General features: G+C 40.2%; 1 protein-coding gene across 1 annotated transcript in view; it reads left to right on the top strand.

The window, feature by feature from the left end:
* The window catches only part of LOC137639889 (myotrophin-like), a 44,333-nt gene that overhangs the window by 23,956 nt on the left and 4,849 nt on the right, over window positions 1–15,528 (top strand). The window contains exon 3 of the mRNA XM_068372152.1: window positions 4,342–4,425. Coding sequence (XP_068228253.1) covers window positions 4,342–4,425 — 84 coding nt within the window. The remainder of the gene's footprint in view (window positions 1–4,341; window positions 4,426–15,528) is intronic.

The raw sequence follows: 15,528 nt of genomic DNA, 5'->3' as shown, positions 1-15,528 counted from the left end.
GTTAAGCAAGGTATTCATTACAATTGGTTCATGAGTAAATGGCTGTAGATCCACACTCCCTCAGTGCTTCTTGTAGGGGGCATCTTTGTTCAGAATCCTCTCCATGTGCCAAGTGTAGGTCATGGCCTCCTGTGCAATGGCAGGCTTACGGCCCAATGTGAAGGAAGTGAGCTAAGCCTTTGCCATTGTCTGTCTTGGCAATGCCCTCGAAGACGCCTGGTTTTGTTCCTGGGAGTGTGCATTAGGAGCATGGAACTGTTAGATCTACATCAGTGGGCTTTTCAGATTTTGGTTGTGTGATATACTTTTAGTTTTTGCCACACCTTTGTAAGCTGGATGCTCTTTTCTTGTCTCCATGCAGACTGCTGACGAGTTTTACCTAAGAATGTCTTGGGTTTCTTTAGATCTTTTAGGTAGGTCCTCCATGGCTTTGCTAAGGGAGTTTGTACCTAAGGCTACTTCTCCCACAGTTCCTCCAATAGGGGCTGTCTGTCTCGCCTGTGAGTGATTTGGCAAGAGACATGGGGCTGACTCTTGGTCTGTTCCCGTCTGATCATCCAACATCGCTGAAAGCCCTAGCCTTGCTGACAGAGGTGAAAGGGATGTTAGAGAAGAACACTTTCAAAATTGTTCGAGACAAGTCTCTGGGCTTCATCAGTTGGCTATTCCTGGTGGAGAAGTCAGTTGAGGGCTGGAGACAGGTCATCGACCTCGCTCCTCTAAACAAGTGTGTGATAAAGTTCAGGAGGGAAACCATGCAGTCTGATATGTCTTCCATCAGAGAGGGAGACTTATAAACCTGAGACCTTTAAGGAGTGTGACTCTCAACCTCTGGCTTAGCCTTTTCAGAAGTGTGACTCACAACCTCTGGCTTAGCCCTTTCAGAAGTGTGACTCACAACCTCTAGCTTAGCCTTTTCAGAAGTGTGACTAACAACCTCTGGCTTAGAATTTTTGAAATTCAGATTACTGTTTCCATTTTGGCTAGGGTAACATCTTTTACTCCCTTTTTTTAAATAGATTTTTCTTGGTTTAAATTGCTGTCTTAATTCCAAGAACTTTCCTGTTTAAAGCTTAATAAGGGAATTCAATGTAGCCTGACAACTAGAGAAATATTGTTCCCCTGCTATAAGGCCAGTGTATCAATGTGCAGAGCACAAACTCTGCGATTATAGGGGAGATATGAAAGCCCTTGGGGTTAAAGCATCCTGCTTTTCTTACTAGTGTTGTAGCTAGTGAGTATTAGTAATGATAATAATTTGAAGCTGCCATAGCACCTCCGAAACTGCACATAGTCTGGTACGATTGTTGTAGTTATTCCCAATGTACCTACTTCACCAACAGGCCCCAAACCACCATTCTTGATCCTGTCGCCATCAAGTAAAGGCTTCAGGATATGTGTTTGCTGTGCTTTCAAGCATTATTAAGTTTAGTACCTGGTTTGTTTAATTCTTCTTCCTTTTATACAGTATTAGTACACACACACACACACACACTCTCTCTCTCTCTCTCTCTCTCTCTCTCTCTCTCTCTCTCTCTCTCTCTCTCTCTCTCTCTCTCTCTCTCTCTCTCTCTCTCTCTCTCTCTAAGTAAAAACAAATTACAGTTGTTTGTAAAAAAAAACCAGCTCATTTGTTTGCTGTGACCAGAGGAGATGAAGAGAGAGAGAGCAGTTACTGTTGGGATTCAAATATCGGAGATTAATACTTGTCTGAGTGCGTTTGTATTTTCAGATGATTGTAAGTTGAGGATCTAATATATTATTATTATTTTTAATTGCTAAGCGACAATCCTAGTTGAAAAAGCAGCATGCTTTAAGCCCAGGGGCCCCAACAGGGAAAATAGCCCAATGAGGAAAGGGAACAAGGGAATGTAAAATATTTTAAGAACAGTAACAACATTAAAATAAATATTTCCTAAATAAACTGTAAATACTTTAACGAAACAAGAGAAAGAGAAATTAGATTGAATAGTGTGCCCGAGTGTACCCTCAAGCAAGAGAACTCTAACCCAAGACATTGGAAGACCATGGTACAGAGGCTATGGCACTACCTAAGACTAGAAAACAATGGTTAGATTTTGGAGTCCTTCTCTTAGAAAAGCTGCTTACCATAGCTAAAGAGGCTCTTCTACCTTTACCAAGAGGAAAGTGTCCAACAAACAATTACAATGCAGTAGTTAACCCTTTTGTTGTATGAGGACAGAGGAGAATCTGTAAAGAATAGGCCAGACTACTTCGGTATATATGTTGGCAAAAGGAAAGAAATGTAACCAGAGAGAAGGATCCAATGTAGTACTGTTTGGCCTGTCAAAGGACCCCATAACTCTCTACCTGTTATCTCAACGGGCAACTGGTGCCCTGGCCAACCTACTACCTTGAAGTAACCAGAAAATAACATTGTTTAATGGTACCAAGTCTTGTGCCTTAGCTTACACTGCCCAGCTCAACCACTCCACAAGTCCAAAGTCAAAGTGAAGGTATCGCTACCTGTCGGGTGGATGTGGCTTACCCGCCACCCGACAGCCAGCTGTGTTTACCATGGTAAAAGCATAACAGCTGTTCCAGGTCTTAGGTTTGCATGGTTAGGAAAAATACAAGTAGATTAAAAAGTTTGTGATTCCAGATGAGTAAGCATAAAACTCAGAAAAAAGGATTCATATGGACATTTTGAGAAAATGTACATTATAAGAAGGTATTTTTCAGCATTGAAATGGATTTCCCTTTACAGGGAGGCTCCAAAGATAACTAATACTCTCTGTATAAGTAACACCAAGGTTTAATACCTTTGAAATTAGTTAAAAGCTTTATTATTTTTATGATCCCTTGCAGGTTCACCTTTTTAGGCATGATGCATTCTCAGATGTTTTAAAAATTTAATGATCAAAAGTACACTCTAGTTTTTGCAAGAAATTATTTGCTCTTAACAATTGAACATCTTGAAAATTTCAAAGTGTAGACTATAAGTCTGCATTCACACAGGTGGCAAATGTAGGCATGAACTGACTGTAAGCTTAGATTTATAATACTGTACACTGATTCTGATGAGGCACTGTACAGAGAGACCTCAGGATGGTGGGGCAGTCTTAATTGGTGTCAGTGAATTTCCGATTTAATCTTTGCACCTGCCAACACACCACTTGTATGAATGTAATGTTAAAATATGGGTTGTTAATTAACTGGTCAGATCCAGGTATACCTGATAGATGGAAGTAAAGGCAGAGGGGATGGTTGATGGACAAATGGATTTCATATTTTGATATGAATTTTTCATGGAGTAGTGTTTTTTTTATAAATTTTGTTGAATATAGGATAGGGGATAGGAGAGCCAGAGCTGAGTAGTACCAGACTTAAAACTGTTAATATTAGACAGTGATAAGGGTTGTGGAAGTGCCTTGCATTATAACTAAATTGCAACAAAGAAAGTTTTTCCCCATAAAATGAAACTCTAGCACTAGGTAATTCCAAAGTGTAGATTGCTTCAGTGTTACTTTACTAAGAATATGCCATCTTAAATAGTACATACATACATATACCAAGGCACTTTCCCCAATTCTGTGGGGTAGCCAACATCAGACAAATGAAACAAAAAAGGGAACCTCTCCTCTCTACGTTCCTCTCAGCCTGACAAGGGACTCAACCGAGTTCGGCTAGTACTTCTAGGGTGCCACAACCCACCCTCCCCCGTTATCCACCACAGATGAAGCTTCATAACGCTGAATCCCCTACTGCTGCTACCTCCGCTGTCATCCAAGGCACCAGAGGAAGCAGCAGGGCCTACCGTAACTGCGTCACAATCGCTCGCCATTCATTCCTATTTGTAGTACGCTCTTGCCTCTCTTGCCTTGGATAGTCTTAATTGTAAATTTTAATATGTACAGTATGTATCCATATATCTTAATAAAGTCAATGTTAAAGTAAATTATGCCTATTTTCAATACAGCTGGCTTTTGAGCTTTATAAGCACACACTTTCTGCCTGTTATTGTGAGGTGCCATTCATCAAAACGTGAGTGTTCTCACACCTGTACTGGAAACCCCTATCCCACCTGTGCAAAATTCAGTTGTGCGGTACCAGCTAATGTTGGCAAGAGTTTCGGGGAAGAAATACAATGATTAAGATATTGATTATTAAATAGATATACATTGTTAAAAATAGAATTCTAGATAATTTCACACTTCTCCCAGCAGACAAAATGCAAAATTTTTTTTCATGGAAAATTTTGAATGGTGAAAAGAAATTGAATATGTACAGTATCCAATCTGTGTATTTGTATTTGATTTTTCTTTTTTTAAACAGAACCTTGTGTATTTTGCTCATGTGCTTATTCAATTCTTTTTTCAGTCTACAGATAAACATGGTATAAGTGCATTACTAGCAGCTATTTGGGAAGGACATACGCAGTGTGTTAAGATTTTATTAGAAGCAGTGAGTAAATTTGTTATTCTCTTACTTTTGAGTGTAATTTATGTACAAATAAACAGTGTAGTAACCCCTCAACTTATCTGACTTCTGAACCAATCAGGTACTAGTACATTACTATGGAAATATATTTGTAAGTAACATATTCAGACATGATGTATTTTGCTGAGAAATATCTGAAATTGAAATGAAAGTAAAGTGTAATTTTTTGACAACTATGAATATGGAATTAATATTAAATTTGGGTATTTACATTGTTGAACTGTAGTCTATGATACAGTCTTTGGTTCTTCAATCTCTTTATTTTATTGAGAATTTGTTATTTATCACAAAGTCAAAACCATTTAGCATCTGATAAGTTGGGTTAATGTATATATATATATATATATATATATATATATATATATATATATATATATATATATATATATATATATATATATATATATATATATTATATTATATTTAATTAATTTATTTATTTATTTGATTAACACGTGTTTATAAATTCAAGTATTATATGATGTCATGGTAATAATAATATTTATACATACTGTATTCCTTTGGATCAAGATACTGGAGGAGTGTTTTTATCATTCATATACAGTATGCATGTGTATATATATATATATATATATATATATATATATATATATATATATATATATATATATAACTTTTCATAATCAAATATGAATATGTAAATATTACATGCCTTATTATTGAATACAGTAAAGTGAAACATCAGTGTTATCAAAACCCTGTGTATTTCAATTACAGCGGTGCTTTATTAAGGACAGTAAATGGACCTATAGTTTGGTCAACGGTGTAGCCTGGCTGAGTAGTACGGTATTCTTAAGGGAAATATTTGTTTAGTATCCACGATTTTGGTACACATGCCACTTTTAATGAACTAATTAATTTAGGATAACGAGAAGTCACTGTATACTGTATGTGAGAGTATTGGATGGCCTTAACCATCCTGAAGATGATTTGGACCTTTTTCTCAAGCGTTGGATCATCAGAATCCAGGAGTATTCATGCTTGGGGTAGGACTCTATTGATCTGGCTGCAAACCCATCATTACAGATACAGGGAGGATTATTCCATGGTTTTGTGGCCTCAGTTATAACAGGCAAGTTCAGCTAACACCTATCTCATGGGTAGGGCATGGAGTGGATCATCTAGGAAGTATATACCTAGTGCCGATGGTGGAGAATGTAAATGTCTTTTCCAACGTATGATACTCTTAATGTTCTCAAGCCTGTAAAACAAGCAAACAAATGATCAACATCAAAATATGGATCTTTCGGCAAATGACCCTTCAACCCATGATATGCTGCCTGTCACTATTGACGTCCTTTGTTGCTTTAAGTAACAAATATTTTGTTGATGACCTAGGCACTAAAAAGAACTTCTCCTCCAATAATCATTCATCCTGTGTTATTGCACTGGAATTGTTTGTTTCATCTTTCCAATAGAGGCATAAATGAAACTGATATTGTATTGGATTTATCTAGTGTTTGGAATTGAAATCTAAAACCAAGTCGACCTGAATATCCCAATAGTGTTCGAAAGTTTATAAAAAAGTTAACTAGATAAGGAATTTTGTAGTAAAATGTGATTTTATCAATTTCCAGTCATATATACCTAGGGTGATCAGGTTAGTTAATTCCCAGAGGGTTTCCAATAGGAAACGAGTATTTTTGTGTGGCCCAAAGGCCGCACAACTATCGCCCATGTATAAATGGGGCCCTTTTGGGCTGCATAAAAGATCTTTCCTACCTTCCCCCTTGGATCTGGTCTAGAGAAGTGATCTATGATTCTATTGGAGCAGTAGCTTTTTTTATTATCTTCTATTTTCAACATTTCAAAACCATGATTTTGATTTTGAAATAAAACAGCTTTTAAAAGATTTTAAAAGAATTTTAATTCTAGAGTCTAGAGATTCGATACTACCTTTAGACTTATCTGAAACCTTTTTGTAGTAATAGAAAGAATGAAAGTTCAAATTTATGAATAATAAAGAAACTTTTTTAGCATTAATTATTTTTGTTGTCATGTAAAGCAAGAAGTGCATTTACAAATGTGAAAAATGGTAAAATGTCTGGACATTCTTCCAGTGTAGAATTATATAACATACAAAACATTATATATTCCATTACCAGATCCTCTGAACTGTAAGATTATGCTAAGGAAGTTGCTTCAAGGATCATACCTGATCCTATTTGGCATGTCGCTTCATACAGGGTGGGGTGTAATAACATCAAGCGCCACAAGTGCCTGGAAAGGAATGTCTGTACAATTCCACAAGGTAGCCTAAATGATATAGTTGAGGTTTGCTAGGTATGGCTGGCAGTGAAAGATGAGCAGTTTTACCTAATCATTTTCTACCCTCTTCCTCTGATATAATTGAAAAAGTATCTCCTTATTAAAATTTGAAACATGCCAAAATAATCCTCTTTAATGGGGATTTGTATGAGTTCTCGGAAGATAATATACTTACAAAGTGCCCTTCTACTATCTTAAAAGTTAGAAAACTGAAAAGCGTAATCAATGTAAAGTAATCTTATAGGTAGTAGGTTAGCTAAGGCCATCAGCCACTCAATGATATACTACCATGAGTGTGTTACTGGGTTTTTTACAGGCCACATAGTACTACATTGGATCCCTCTCTGGTTATGGCTCATTTTTCCTTTGCCTATACTTAACTCCAAATAGTCTGGCCTATTCTTTGCACAGACATTATTGCTCTTTCCTTATACACCTGACAGCACTCAAGGTAACTGAAAAATTGTAATCCACTCAAAGGGTTAACTGTAACACTGTAATTATTCAGTGGCTATTTTCTTCTTAGTAATGGTAAAAGAGAGACTAGGTATGGTAAGCAGCTCCTCAAGAAGGGCACTCTAAAATCAAACTACAGTGATACCTCTGGATACGAAAGTTTCTGCTTACGAAAAATTCAGGATGCGAAAAGTGATTCGAAGATTTTTATGCCCCAGGATACGGATAAAATTTCAGGATACGAAAACCTTACGAGATCCCAACTCTTCGCCGAGAGTAATTTTAAAAAGCGCGCGCCGCCTGACTTTGAACTTGGGTAGACTCACTTACAGCCTCCCGCTCACCCATTGGTTATCTCCCTACTCAGACGCTAGCTGACGCCATAAGATCCTGCTTTCCTATTGGTCGGCAACTATCCCAGCTTGCCTACGCACGGGCGTTCATCTCTCTCTCTCTTTTCGTTCCGACCGCGGTATCGTTAACAGACATTGTTTGCTTTCGCTTGTTTGACTTAGTGTTAATATACAGTACATTCATACGCCACGTGTTATCGTTAATAAACATTCGTTACTGTGCACTGTACTGTATTAGTGTTTACTATACAGTGATACCTCGGTACTCGACCATAATCCGTTCGAGATCCGTGTTCGACCTCCGATTTGTTCGAGTACCGAATTTTTTTTCCCCATAAGAAATAATGGTATATATTCTATTCCGTTCCCAAGCACTCGAACAGGCCCAAAATATTAATAAAACGTGTACCTAAACAACAATAATTATCTAAATGTGTATGAAATTGGTCAGAAAATCCTATAAAACAATTTTAAACCATTTACTGTACTAAAATAAAACAATTTTAAACCATTTTCTGTACTGTAGTGAACATACCTTTGAGCAGCGGTTCGATGGCATACAGGGATGGATGTGGAGAGGATGGAAGGGGGAGGTTACTGCTTGGAAGGAGAGTCCCCTTCCATGATGTGGCGGGGTAGTTCTCCTTCAGGAGTTGTTTCTCTCTCCAATGAAAGGGTGGGCAGATCTATTTCAGGGGTTTCTTCTCTTCTTTGTCTCTTCTTTGGAGGAGAAACAGGCTTTGATGTAGCAGCTTTCTTTTCTTTTGTGAAAAACTGGTCTATTGTTAATTGTTTCTTCCTCCTCTGCAGTATTCTTCGAAAATGATACATGACACTATCATTAAACATATGCACTGCCCGGTTTGCTACTGCAATTTCTGGGTGGTATTTTTCAGCAAAAGCCTGCACATCTGCCCACTTGGAACAAATTTCATTGATGAGAGAACTTGGAACATCCGAACTAGCTGCCTCCCCATGCCTAGTAACACGATGAATACCTGTTCTATTACGAAACTTTTCAAACCAACCCCTGCTCGCTTTAAATGTAAATGAATCACTTTCACTGGTACTCGAACTTTTCTTCACTAATTCTTCATAGATATGCAACGCTTTTTCACAAATGAACGCTTCACTAACACTTTCCCCGGCCAACTGTTTTTCTTTAATAAATATTAAAAGCAACTTTTCCATCTCCTCAATCACTTGTGGCCTTTGCTTAGTTACCGCCGTAACTCCCGTTGCAACATTCGCCTTCTTAATCATTTCTTTATGCTTTAAAAACGTAGAAATGGTCGACTTCGCCATTCCGTATTCTACCGCTAAATCGGACACTCGTACACCATTCTCATATTTCGCTATAATTTCCTTCTTCAACTCGATCGTTGTTCGCACTGTTTTCCTCTTCTCCTTCCCCTTAACACTCATTACTTTCTTGGGACTCATTATGAAAGCTAAAAAAGCAATTAAAAGCACTGAAAATCACTAAATCACAACGAATGCTGATCGCGCGTTGTCTGAGTGACGCTCTCGAGAGAACTGATGCTTCCCGAACAAGCGAGAGTGGCCGAGATGGCGCGATCATCACAAAGCCCATGCGGTCGTCACGTGTTCGGCTGGTCGAGTACCGAATTTTTGGTCGAGCACCGCAGCAAAAATTTCTCGAAAATTTTGGTCGAACTCCGAATTGTTCGAGTATAGAGTCGTTCGACTACCGAGGTATCACTGTACATAGACTGTAAATAACGTAACGTAGTGTATTATATTACGTTTGCCTAACGCATTTTAGAAATGTGTTGAAAAGTAGGCAGAAACAAGCTTCAATGGATAGTTTCTTATTAAAGAGGCCAGCGGTATTAGTAGGCCAAGACGAAGGTGAAAAAGAAGAAAAGAAACAGAAAAGAGGAAGGGATGAAGAATTAGAAGGTGAAAGTAAAGAAAAGAAACAGAAAAAAGAAAGTGATGAAGAAGTAGAAGAGATTTAGAAAATAAGAAAAACGTAAAGTTATAAAAGAGCCAAAAAAAAAAAATCAATTTTAAGTTTTATGTTACCGTTAAGTGTTAAAGTAATTTTTTCTTTCATTTTATAGTTTTCCATACGTAATGTTAAGTGTTAGTTATTTCTTCCATTTTTTTATTTCGTAAAGTTTAAGTGTTAATGTGTTAAGTGTGTAAATTACTGTACGTAGTCTGTCACTTGTTACGTTTTCTGCCTTATGCCATCCTCCTCTACCGCGACTTCGCTATCGGACATCGTCTCAATCAAAAGGTAAGTTTCAACTTTTTTGTTACACTAATTAACTGTAACCTTTTTTTTCAGAGTGTACAGGTATCAATCATCAATTTAGGTGTACGTACAGGTAACAATACACCTTCACTGATCTAAATGCTTTACGTACATACAGTACCGTAACTTTTATACAGTAGTAAAGAAAACGGACCGTTTTCTTTGGGCTTGGGGGGGATAACTTGGCTATAACTATATTATTGAATAATCTCATAGTGGTTTCTGGAATGGATTAGGCTGTTTTTAACGGTTGTGTTAATTATTGAATGATAGAAATGGCTACATTGCATGTTTATTACTACAGTTTAGCGTGTTTATGAAAGAAAGGGTGACTTTTTATAAGGCTTGGAACGGATTAGGCTATTTACATGTAAAACAAGACTCAGGATACGAAAATATCAGGATACGAAACCGCATCCTGAACGGATTAATTTCGTATCCTGAGGCATCACTGTATTGTTCTCCAGTCAGGCAGTGCCATAGCCTCTGTTTCATGTTCTTTTGCTGTCTTGGATTAGAATTCTCTTGCTTAAGGGTACACTCAAGCAAACTATTCTACAATATGTTTCCTTATTTTCTTTCCTCAATGGGATATTTTCCCCTGTTGGAGCCCTTTGGCGTATACCTTCCTGCTTTTCCAAATAAGATTGAAGGTTAGGTAGTAATAATAATAAGAATTGTACTTATTTCATTATTTATACCAGACTACATAAAAACTTGACACAATCATTTCAGTAAAAAAAAAAGATTTATCCACGACCAATGCAATTCTATGATTTTCATGATTAGGCCTATGGCCTTGTCAATATCAAATGTACTAATGGGAGGTGTTCTAACTGCTCCGAGTTCCATGATCTTTGCAGAATGTAAAGCAGACAAATTTTATTTTTTATTGCAATGTCCTCCATACAAGCTGGAATAAGCAATAATTGAAACTGCCAATGATGAACATATCACCTATGTTGCAGCTAGAAAAAGCTTTTAGGTAATAATTCCTCTTATACTAGTGTGGTAGCCTATCTCCCAAATTTGACAAATGGTTCAAGAACTGCTCATTATTTAACAATTTTCAAGTTTCAAAATCATGAAAACTCCTCATCTTCGTCATCAAGTCCCTCAAAAAATCCAACCATTTGGAAAATTTTATTCCTACACCCTCACCAGTACAAATACAAAGTCTGCAAACTTGAAATCTCATTCTCTCACTGTTACTGTTACTACTAAACCATCATCTAAAGACATGTATTTTAATACAGTAACTAAAAGAGCAAACAGCAAAAAACCCAGTTTTCAATATCAAACTTACCCGATGATCATATAGCTGCATCCCTGCTGCCCCGACAGAAAAAATCTACGGGAGGAATACACCAGCGATCGCTATACAGGTGGGGGTGTATATCAACAGCGCCATCTGTCAAGTAGGTACTCAAGTACTCGATGTCAACAACGAACCAATTTTCCCTCTGTCGTGCCACAGGCAAGACCTACTGAATACGCCGTCCCTAACTGGATTTGTTTTCACAACGATTTGGTGAAGTACACTATTCCAGTTTTGAGCTTTCGCTATGCAGGGGGTTTTATCTTCATTTCAAAACTTGAACTCGTTTTGGATAGAATTTAATTATGGTGACGAAGAGAGTATGGACTCTCCTTCACTTTTAAATGGCCGACCCTTCCCTTAGACGGAAGTGTTGGTGACGAAGAGAGTATGGACTCTCTTTCACTTTTAAATGGCCGACCCTTCCCTTAGACGGAAGTGTGTTTAGGTTTTTGGTAATTTTGCTTAACGAGTTATAGATCTATTCATTTTATATCTCTCCGCCTTTATAGGCCTCTTCGATTAACTTTCCATTTATTATAAACTTATAAAAATTAATTTTTATGTTTGTTTATTTGCGACCTTTCCTAATAGTAGGCGGTCCTTACTTGGAACCGTAGTTAATTAACATTGAGCCCGTCATATCGTATTTTCCTTTTAAGAACTTTAATGTTTTTGAAAGAATTTCTTTGATAGTCTCGTACCGTTTTCAAAGATGAACTAACGTTTAGTTTAGTCTCCGCAGTTGTTGACGTTCAGAACGTTCAATATGCGCTCTATCGTTACGATAGAGAGAGAGTTTTTCACGGTTTCACGTTGCAGTAAGAGTAAACCGATTCTAGCGTTTCGTTCATTCTTTCTTAGCTTAAATGGTTTTAATTCTAATAAAGGAACTTTTTGGGAAACCTTTCAGTTTCCTTTAGCAAATAATATGTTTTCATTAACATTTTTAACGATATATAATTGGGCTCTTCTCTCAGGTTCTAAGTCTAGAGAGAAGAGAGAGAGAGATAGAGACGGAGGGAGAGAGAGGAGAATAAACGTTTCGTTCAAGCGGGTAACGTTGTTCTTGTTTTTCAATCTTCTCCCTAGTCGCTGTAGGGGAAGAAGGTAAAACGTTTCTAGAGTTTTATTCTTGTTCCCAGGCTTTATGCGGTGAGAGATTTTAAACGTAGTTATTTGATCTAGTGTTTAGTCTCTTTTCCAGCCACTGAATTCTTTATCTTTCATTATGTTTTTCTGTTGCTTTGTAAAACTGTTTTCACAATTACTACCTTTTAATGAAGGATAGTATTGCGTGTTTCAGGTACAAATCACTTAAAGTTTCGATTTCAGTGAAATAAGTGCAAACAGAAAATCAAAAGTGATAAAGTGATATGCGCAAAGTGTTACAGTGTTGCGTTCGAGGTTCGTCTGTTCGTGCCAGTTGTTCACCTAGTCCGATACCTCTTACAAGCTCCCAAGCCCAGGGGAGAAGTAATGTCGAAGGACTTATGGGTTCCACAGGCCTTGATCGACGAACAGACGTTTCCCTCGGTGGTTTCGGGTGTATCTACACACGTTGCCGACGTGATCGCCCCACCCACATAAAGACGAGAGAGCCCATTTATTCCTCGTCTGCGGAAGAGGTTCTCGCAGAAACCATGGACCAAATCTTGCAGCTTTAAGTGCAAGTCGGTCCCTTCCGCGCAAGTCCAACGGCCTAGGTGTAGCCACTGGGTCAGTTCGGACTCGCTCCAGTCATCCGACGACTGCACACCTCCCAAGAGAGGCAAGGTGGTACCGCAACAGGCAGTAACTCCGTCTGTTGCCGCACCAGCTGTTTTAGACCCTCAGTCACAACGGACAGTAGCTCCGTTTGTTGCCGTCTTTTATAGACCCTAGTGGTCCATGCTGCAGACTATACAGTCTCAGCTTGCTCCTTCATGCAGGAGTATCGTGCTGAGAAGGTTGACAATGCACCTGTTAATCTACAACCTGCCACGGTTGTGCGCTCAGCAGATACTGCGGCTGCCTGCTCCCACACTCCACCTGTGAGAGCTCCACCTCCGTTGCGCAGTCGACCCTGCCAGACGCATGTTCATGCTGCACCCTCCGTTGACATGCGTGAGCTACCGCATCAGCAGTGGGAAGGTGCTGTAGAGCTGCCGTGTTTTGACACAATGCGGCATGCTCCGCAACCCATGCGGCATGCTCCGCATCCCATACGGCATGCTCCGCAACCCACGGCAGTCCCTCCCACTCTCCAGCACTCCGCTTTTGTTGTTGCCAGCTCCCACACTCCGACTACGGAGAAGGTTGACGATACACCCGTGGGCCTACAGCCTACCACGGTTGTGCGCCCGGCATGGCTGCCTGCTCCCACACTCTTGTTGTGAGAGCTCCTCCACCCATGCACAGTCAACCCTGCCAGATGTATGATGACTCCCACAGACACACGGAGCTCTCCGTTGCCGTGCGTGAGCTACCACAAGTTGCCGTGTTTTGACACGGTGTGTCAGCCTCCGCAACACACTGTGGTTACCGCCACTCGCCCGCAGCAAACTAGTCAGTCAGGAGTTGAGGCTTCCCCACACAACTTTGGTTGTTGCCAACTCACAGACTGTCAAACAGTTTCATGACGTTGCCTTCTGGTCTGCTACTAATACACCAGTGCTGTATGTCCTCACGCTCCTGTTGTGGTTGACAGTTCAGTTTTTGACAGTTCACAGACTGTCTAGCAGTTTCATAACGTTGCCTTCTGGTCTGCTGCTTATGCACCAGTGAAACCCTCACTGTGATACCTAGCTTTTCTCGGACATGGTTCCTGTAGATGAGAAAGTGCTGTTCTCCCTCCTTCTGATACTCCCTTGAGGACTCTGTCATTTGGAGAGGAGCCTTAAGCTGCTTAGCCTCCTATGGACTTTAATTAAAGCATAACATGCTTCCAGGGAGGGTAAATGGTTCCGCTTCAGTCGCTACCCCGTCTGTTGCCACACCTGCTCCCATAGACCTTGGGCTTTGTTGCAAGACATGCAGTCCAAGCTTAGTCCTTGATAGAGGATTTTTTACGGAGAAGAACCTTGCCAACAACCTTCCTACTGGTTGGTTGTACGCCCTGTTGACGCTGAGATTTCCTACTCACGTCCGCCAGTTGAGATGATTCCTCCTCCGGTGCGACCCAGTGTGGGTTGCCAGTCGCACGTTAACGTTAAGCGACTCTCGGAGGTGGTTGTGGACATTCAGTGTGTCACTAGGAAGACGTTCAACAACCAGCAGAGGTGACTTGTTGTGACGCAGTGTGGCAACCTCAGCAACCCGATAGGGGTTGTCTGCACAACCCAGACAGTCTAGACAGTTTCGGGTTGTCGCTGTACTTCCTCGCTTCCCCATGGTTGACAGTTCACAGACTTTGCAGCAGTACCATGATCTTGTGTCCGGCTCCGTCACGCATCCACCAGTGCGACCGGATTCAGCGAGTCAGACGTTGCCCACTCCGTTGCCGTTTCCTCATCAGTTTCGGATGAGGAACCCTCTGATGAGGACATGGCTGAACAAGACGATCAACCCCCAACCCTGCTATCCATCCAGAAGATGCTGAAGAAGGAACGCGGCCCAGTCAGGCTGTGGATGAGTCTGGTTAAGACACTGTCATCCGTGGTTCTTTGGTGTCACTTGGAAGACTACACCTCCGCCCTTTTCGGTTTCATCTAGCTCTTCACTGGAAAAGGACAAGACGCTAGAAGCGGTCTAGATCCCGGTTTCCGGAAGATAAGTCTGGTCTGACTGGATGAAAGGACTTTATCAACCTTTTATAGGGTTTTCCCCTGACTGTTCAGACTCCCAACCACGTTCTCTTCTCAGACGCATCGGACGTAGGCTGGGGTGCGACCTTAGGCGGTAGGGAATGCTCGGGATTATGGAACTCGAGTCAAAAGACAATGCATTTCAACTGCAAGAAGCTTCTGGCAGTACGTCTGACCTGGAAAAGCTTCAGGTCTCTCCTTCAAGGCAAAGTAGTGGAGGTGAACACGGTCAACTCCCTGCTTTGATGTACATCTCCTAGCAAGGAGGGACCTACTCTCTGACATGGTACGAGTTCGCAAGTGACCTCCTCTCCTGTTCAACAGGTCTAGACTTTTCACTAGTAACAGTTTCTTCCAAGGCAACTTGAATGTCTTAGCAGATTGCCTCAGTAGGAAGGGACAATAATTCCAACATATTGGACCCTCCACTAGGATGTATGCAAGAGACTTTGGGTCTCCTGGGGCCAACCAACCATAGATCTCTTCGCAACCTCAATGTCCAAGAGGCTCTCAATACTTTGCTCACCTATCCCTGACCCAGCAGTAGTTCTTTTAGATGCCTTTCTACTTGATTGGTCTCAT

This window comes from Palaemon carinicauda, chromosome 4 (genome assembly GCF_036898095.1).
Source record: "Palaemon carinicauda isolate YSFRI2023 chromosome 4, ASM3689809v2, whole genome shotgun sequence".
In the NCBI taxonomy this organism is placed as follows: domain Eukaryota; kingdom Metazoa; phylum Arthropoda; class Malacostraca; order Decapoda; family Palaemonidae; genus Palaemon; species Palaemon carinicauda.
The sequence above is the reverse complement of the archived record's forward strand: the minus strand, read 5'-3'. Positions and strand labels throughout refer to the sequence as shown.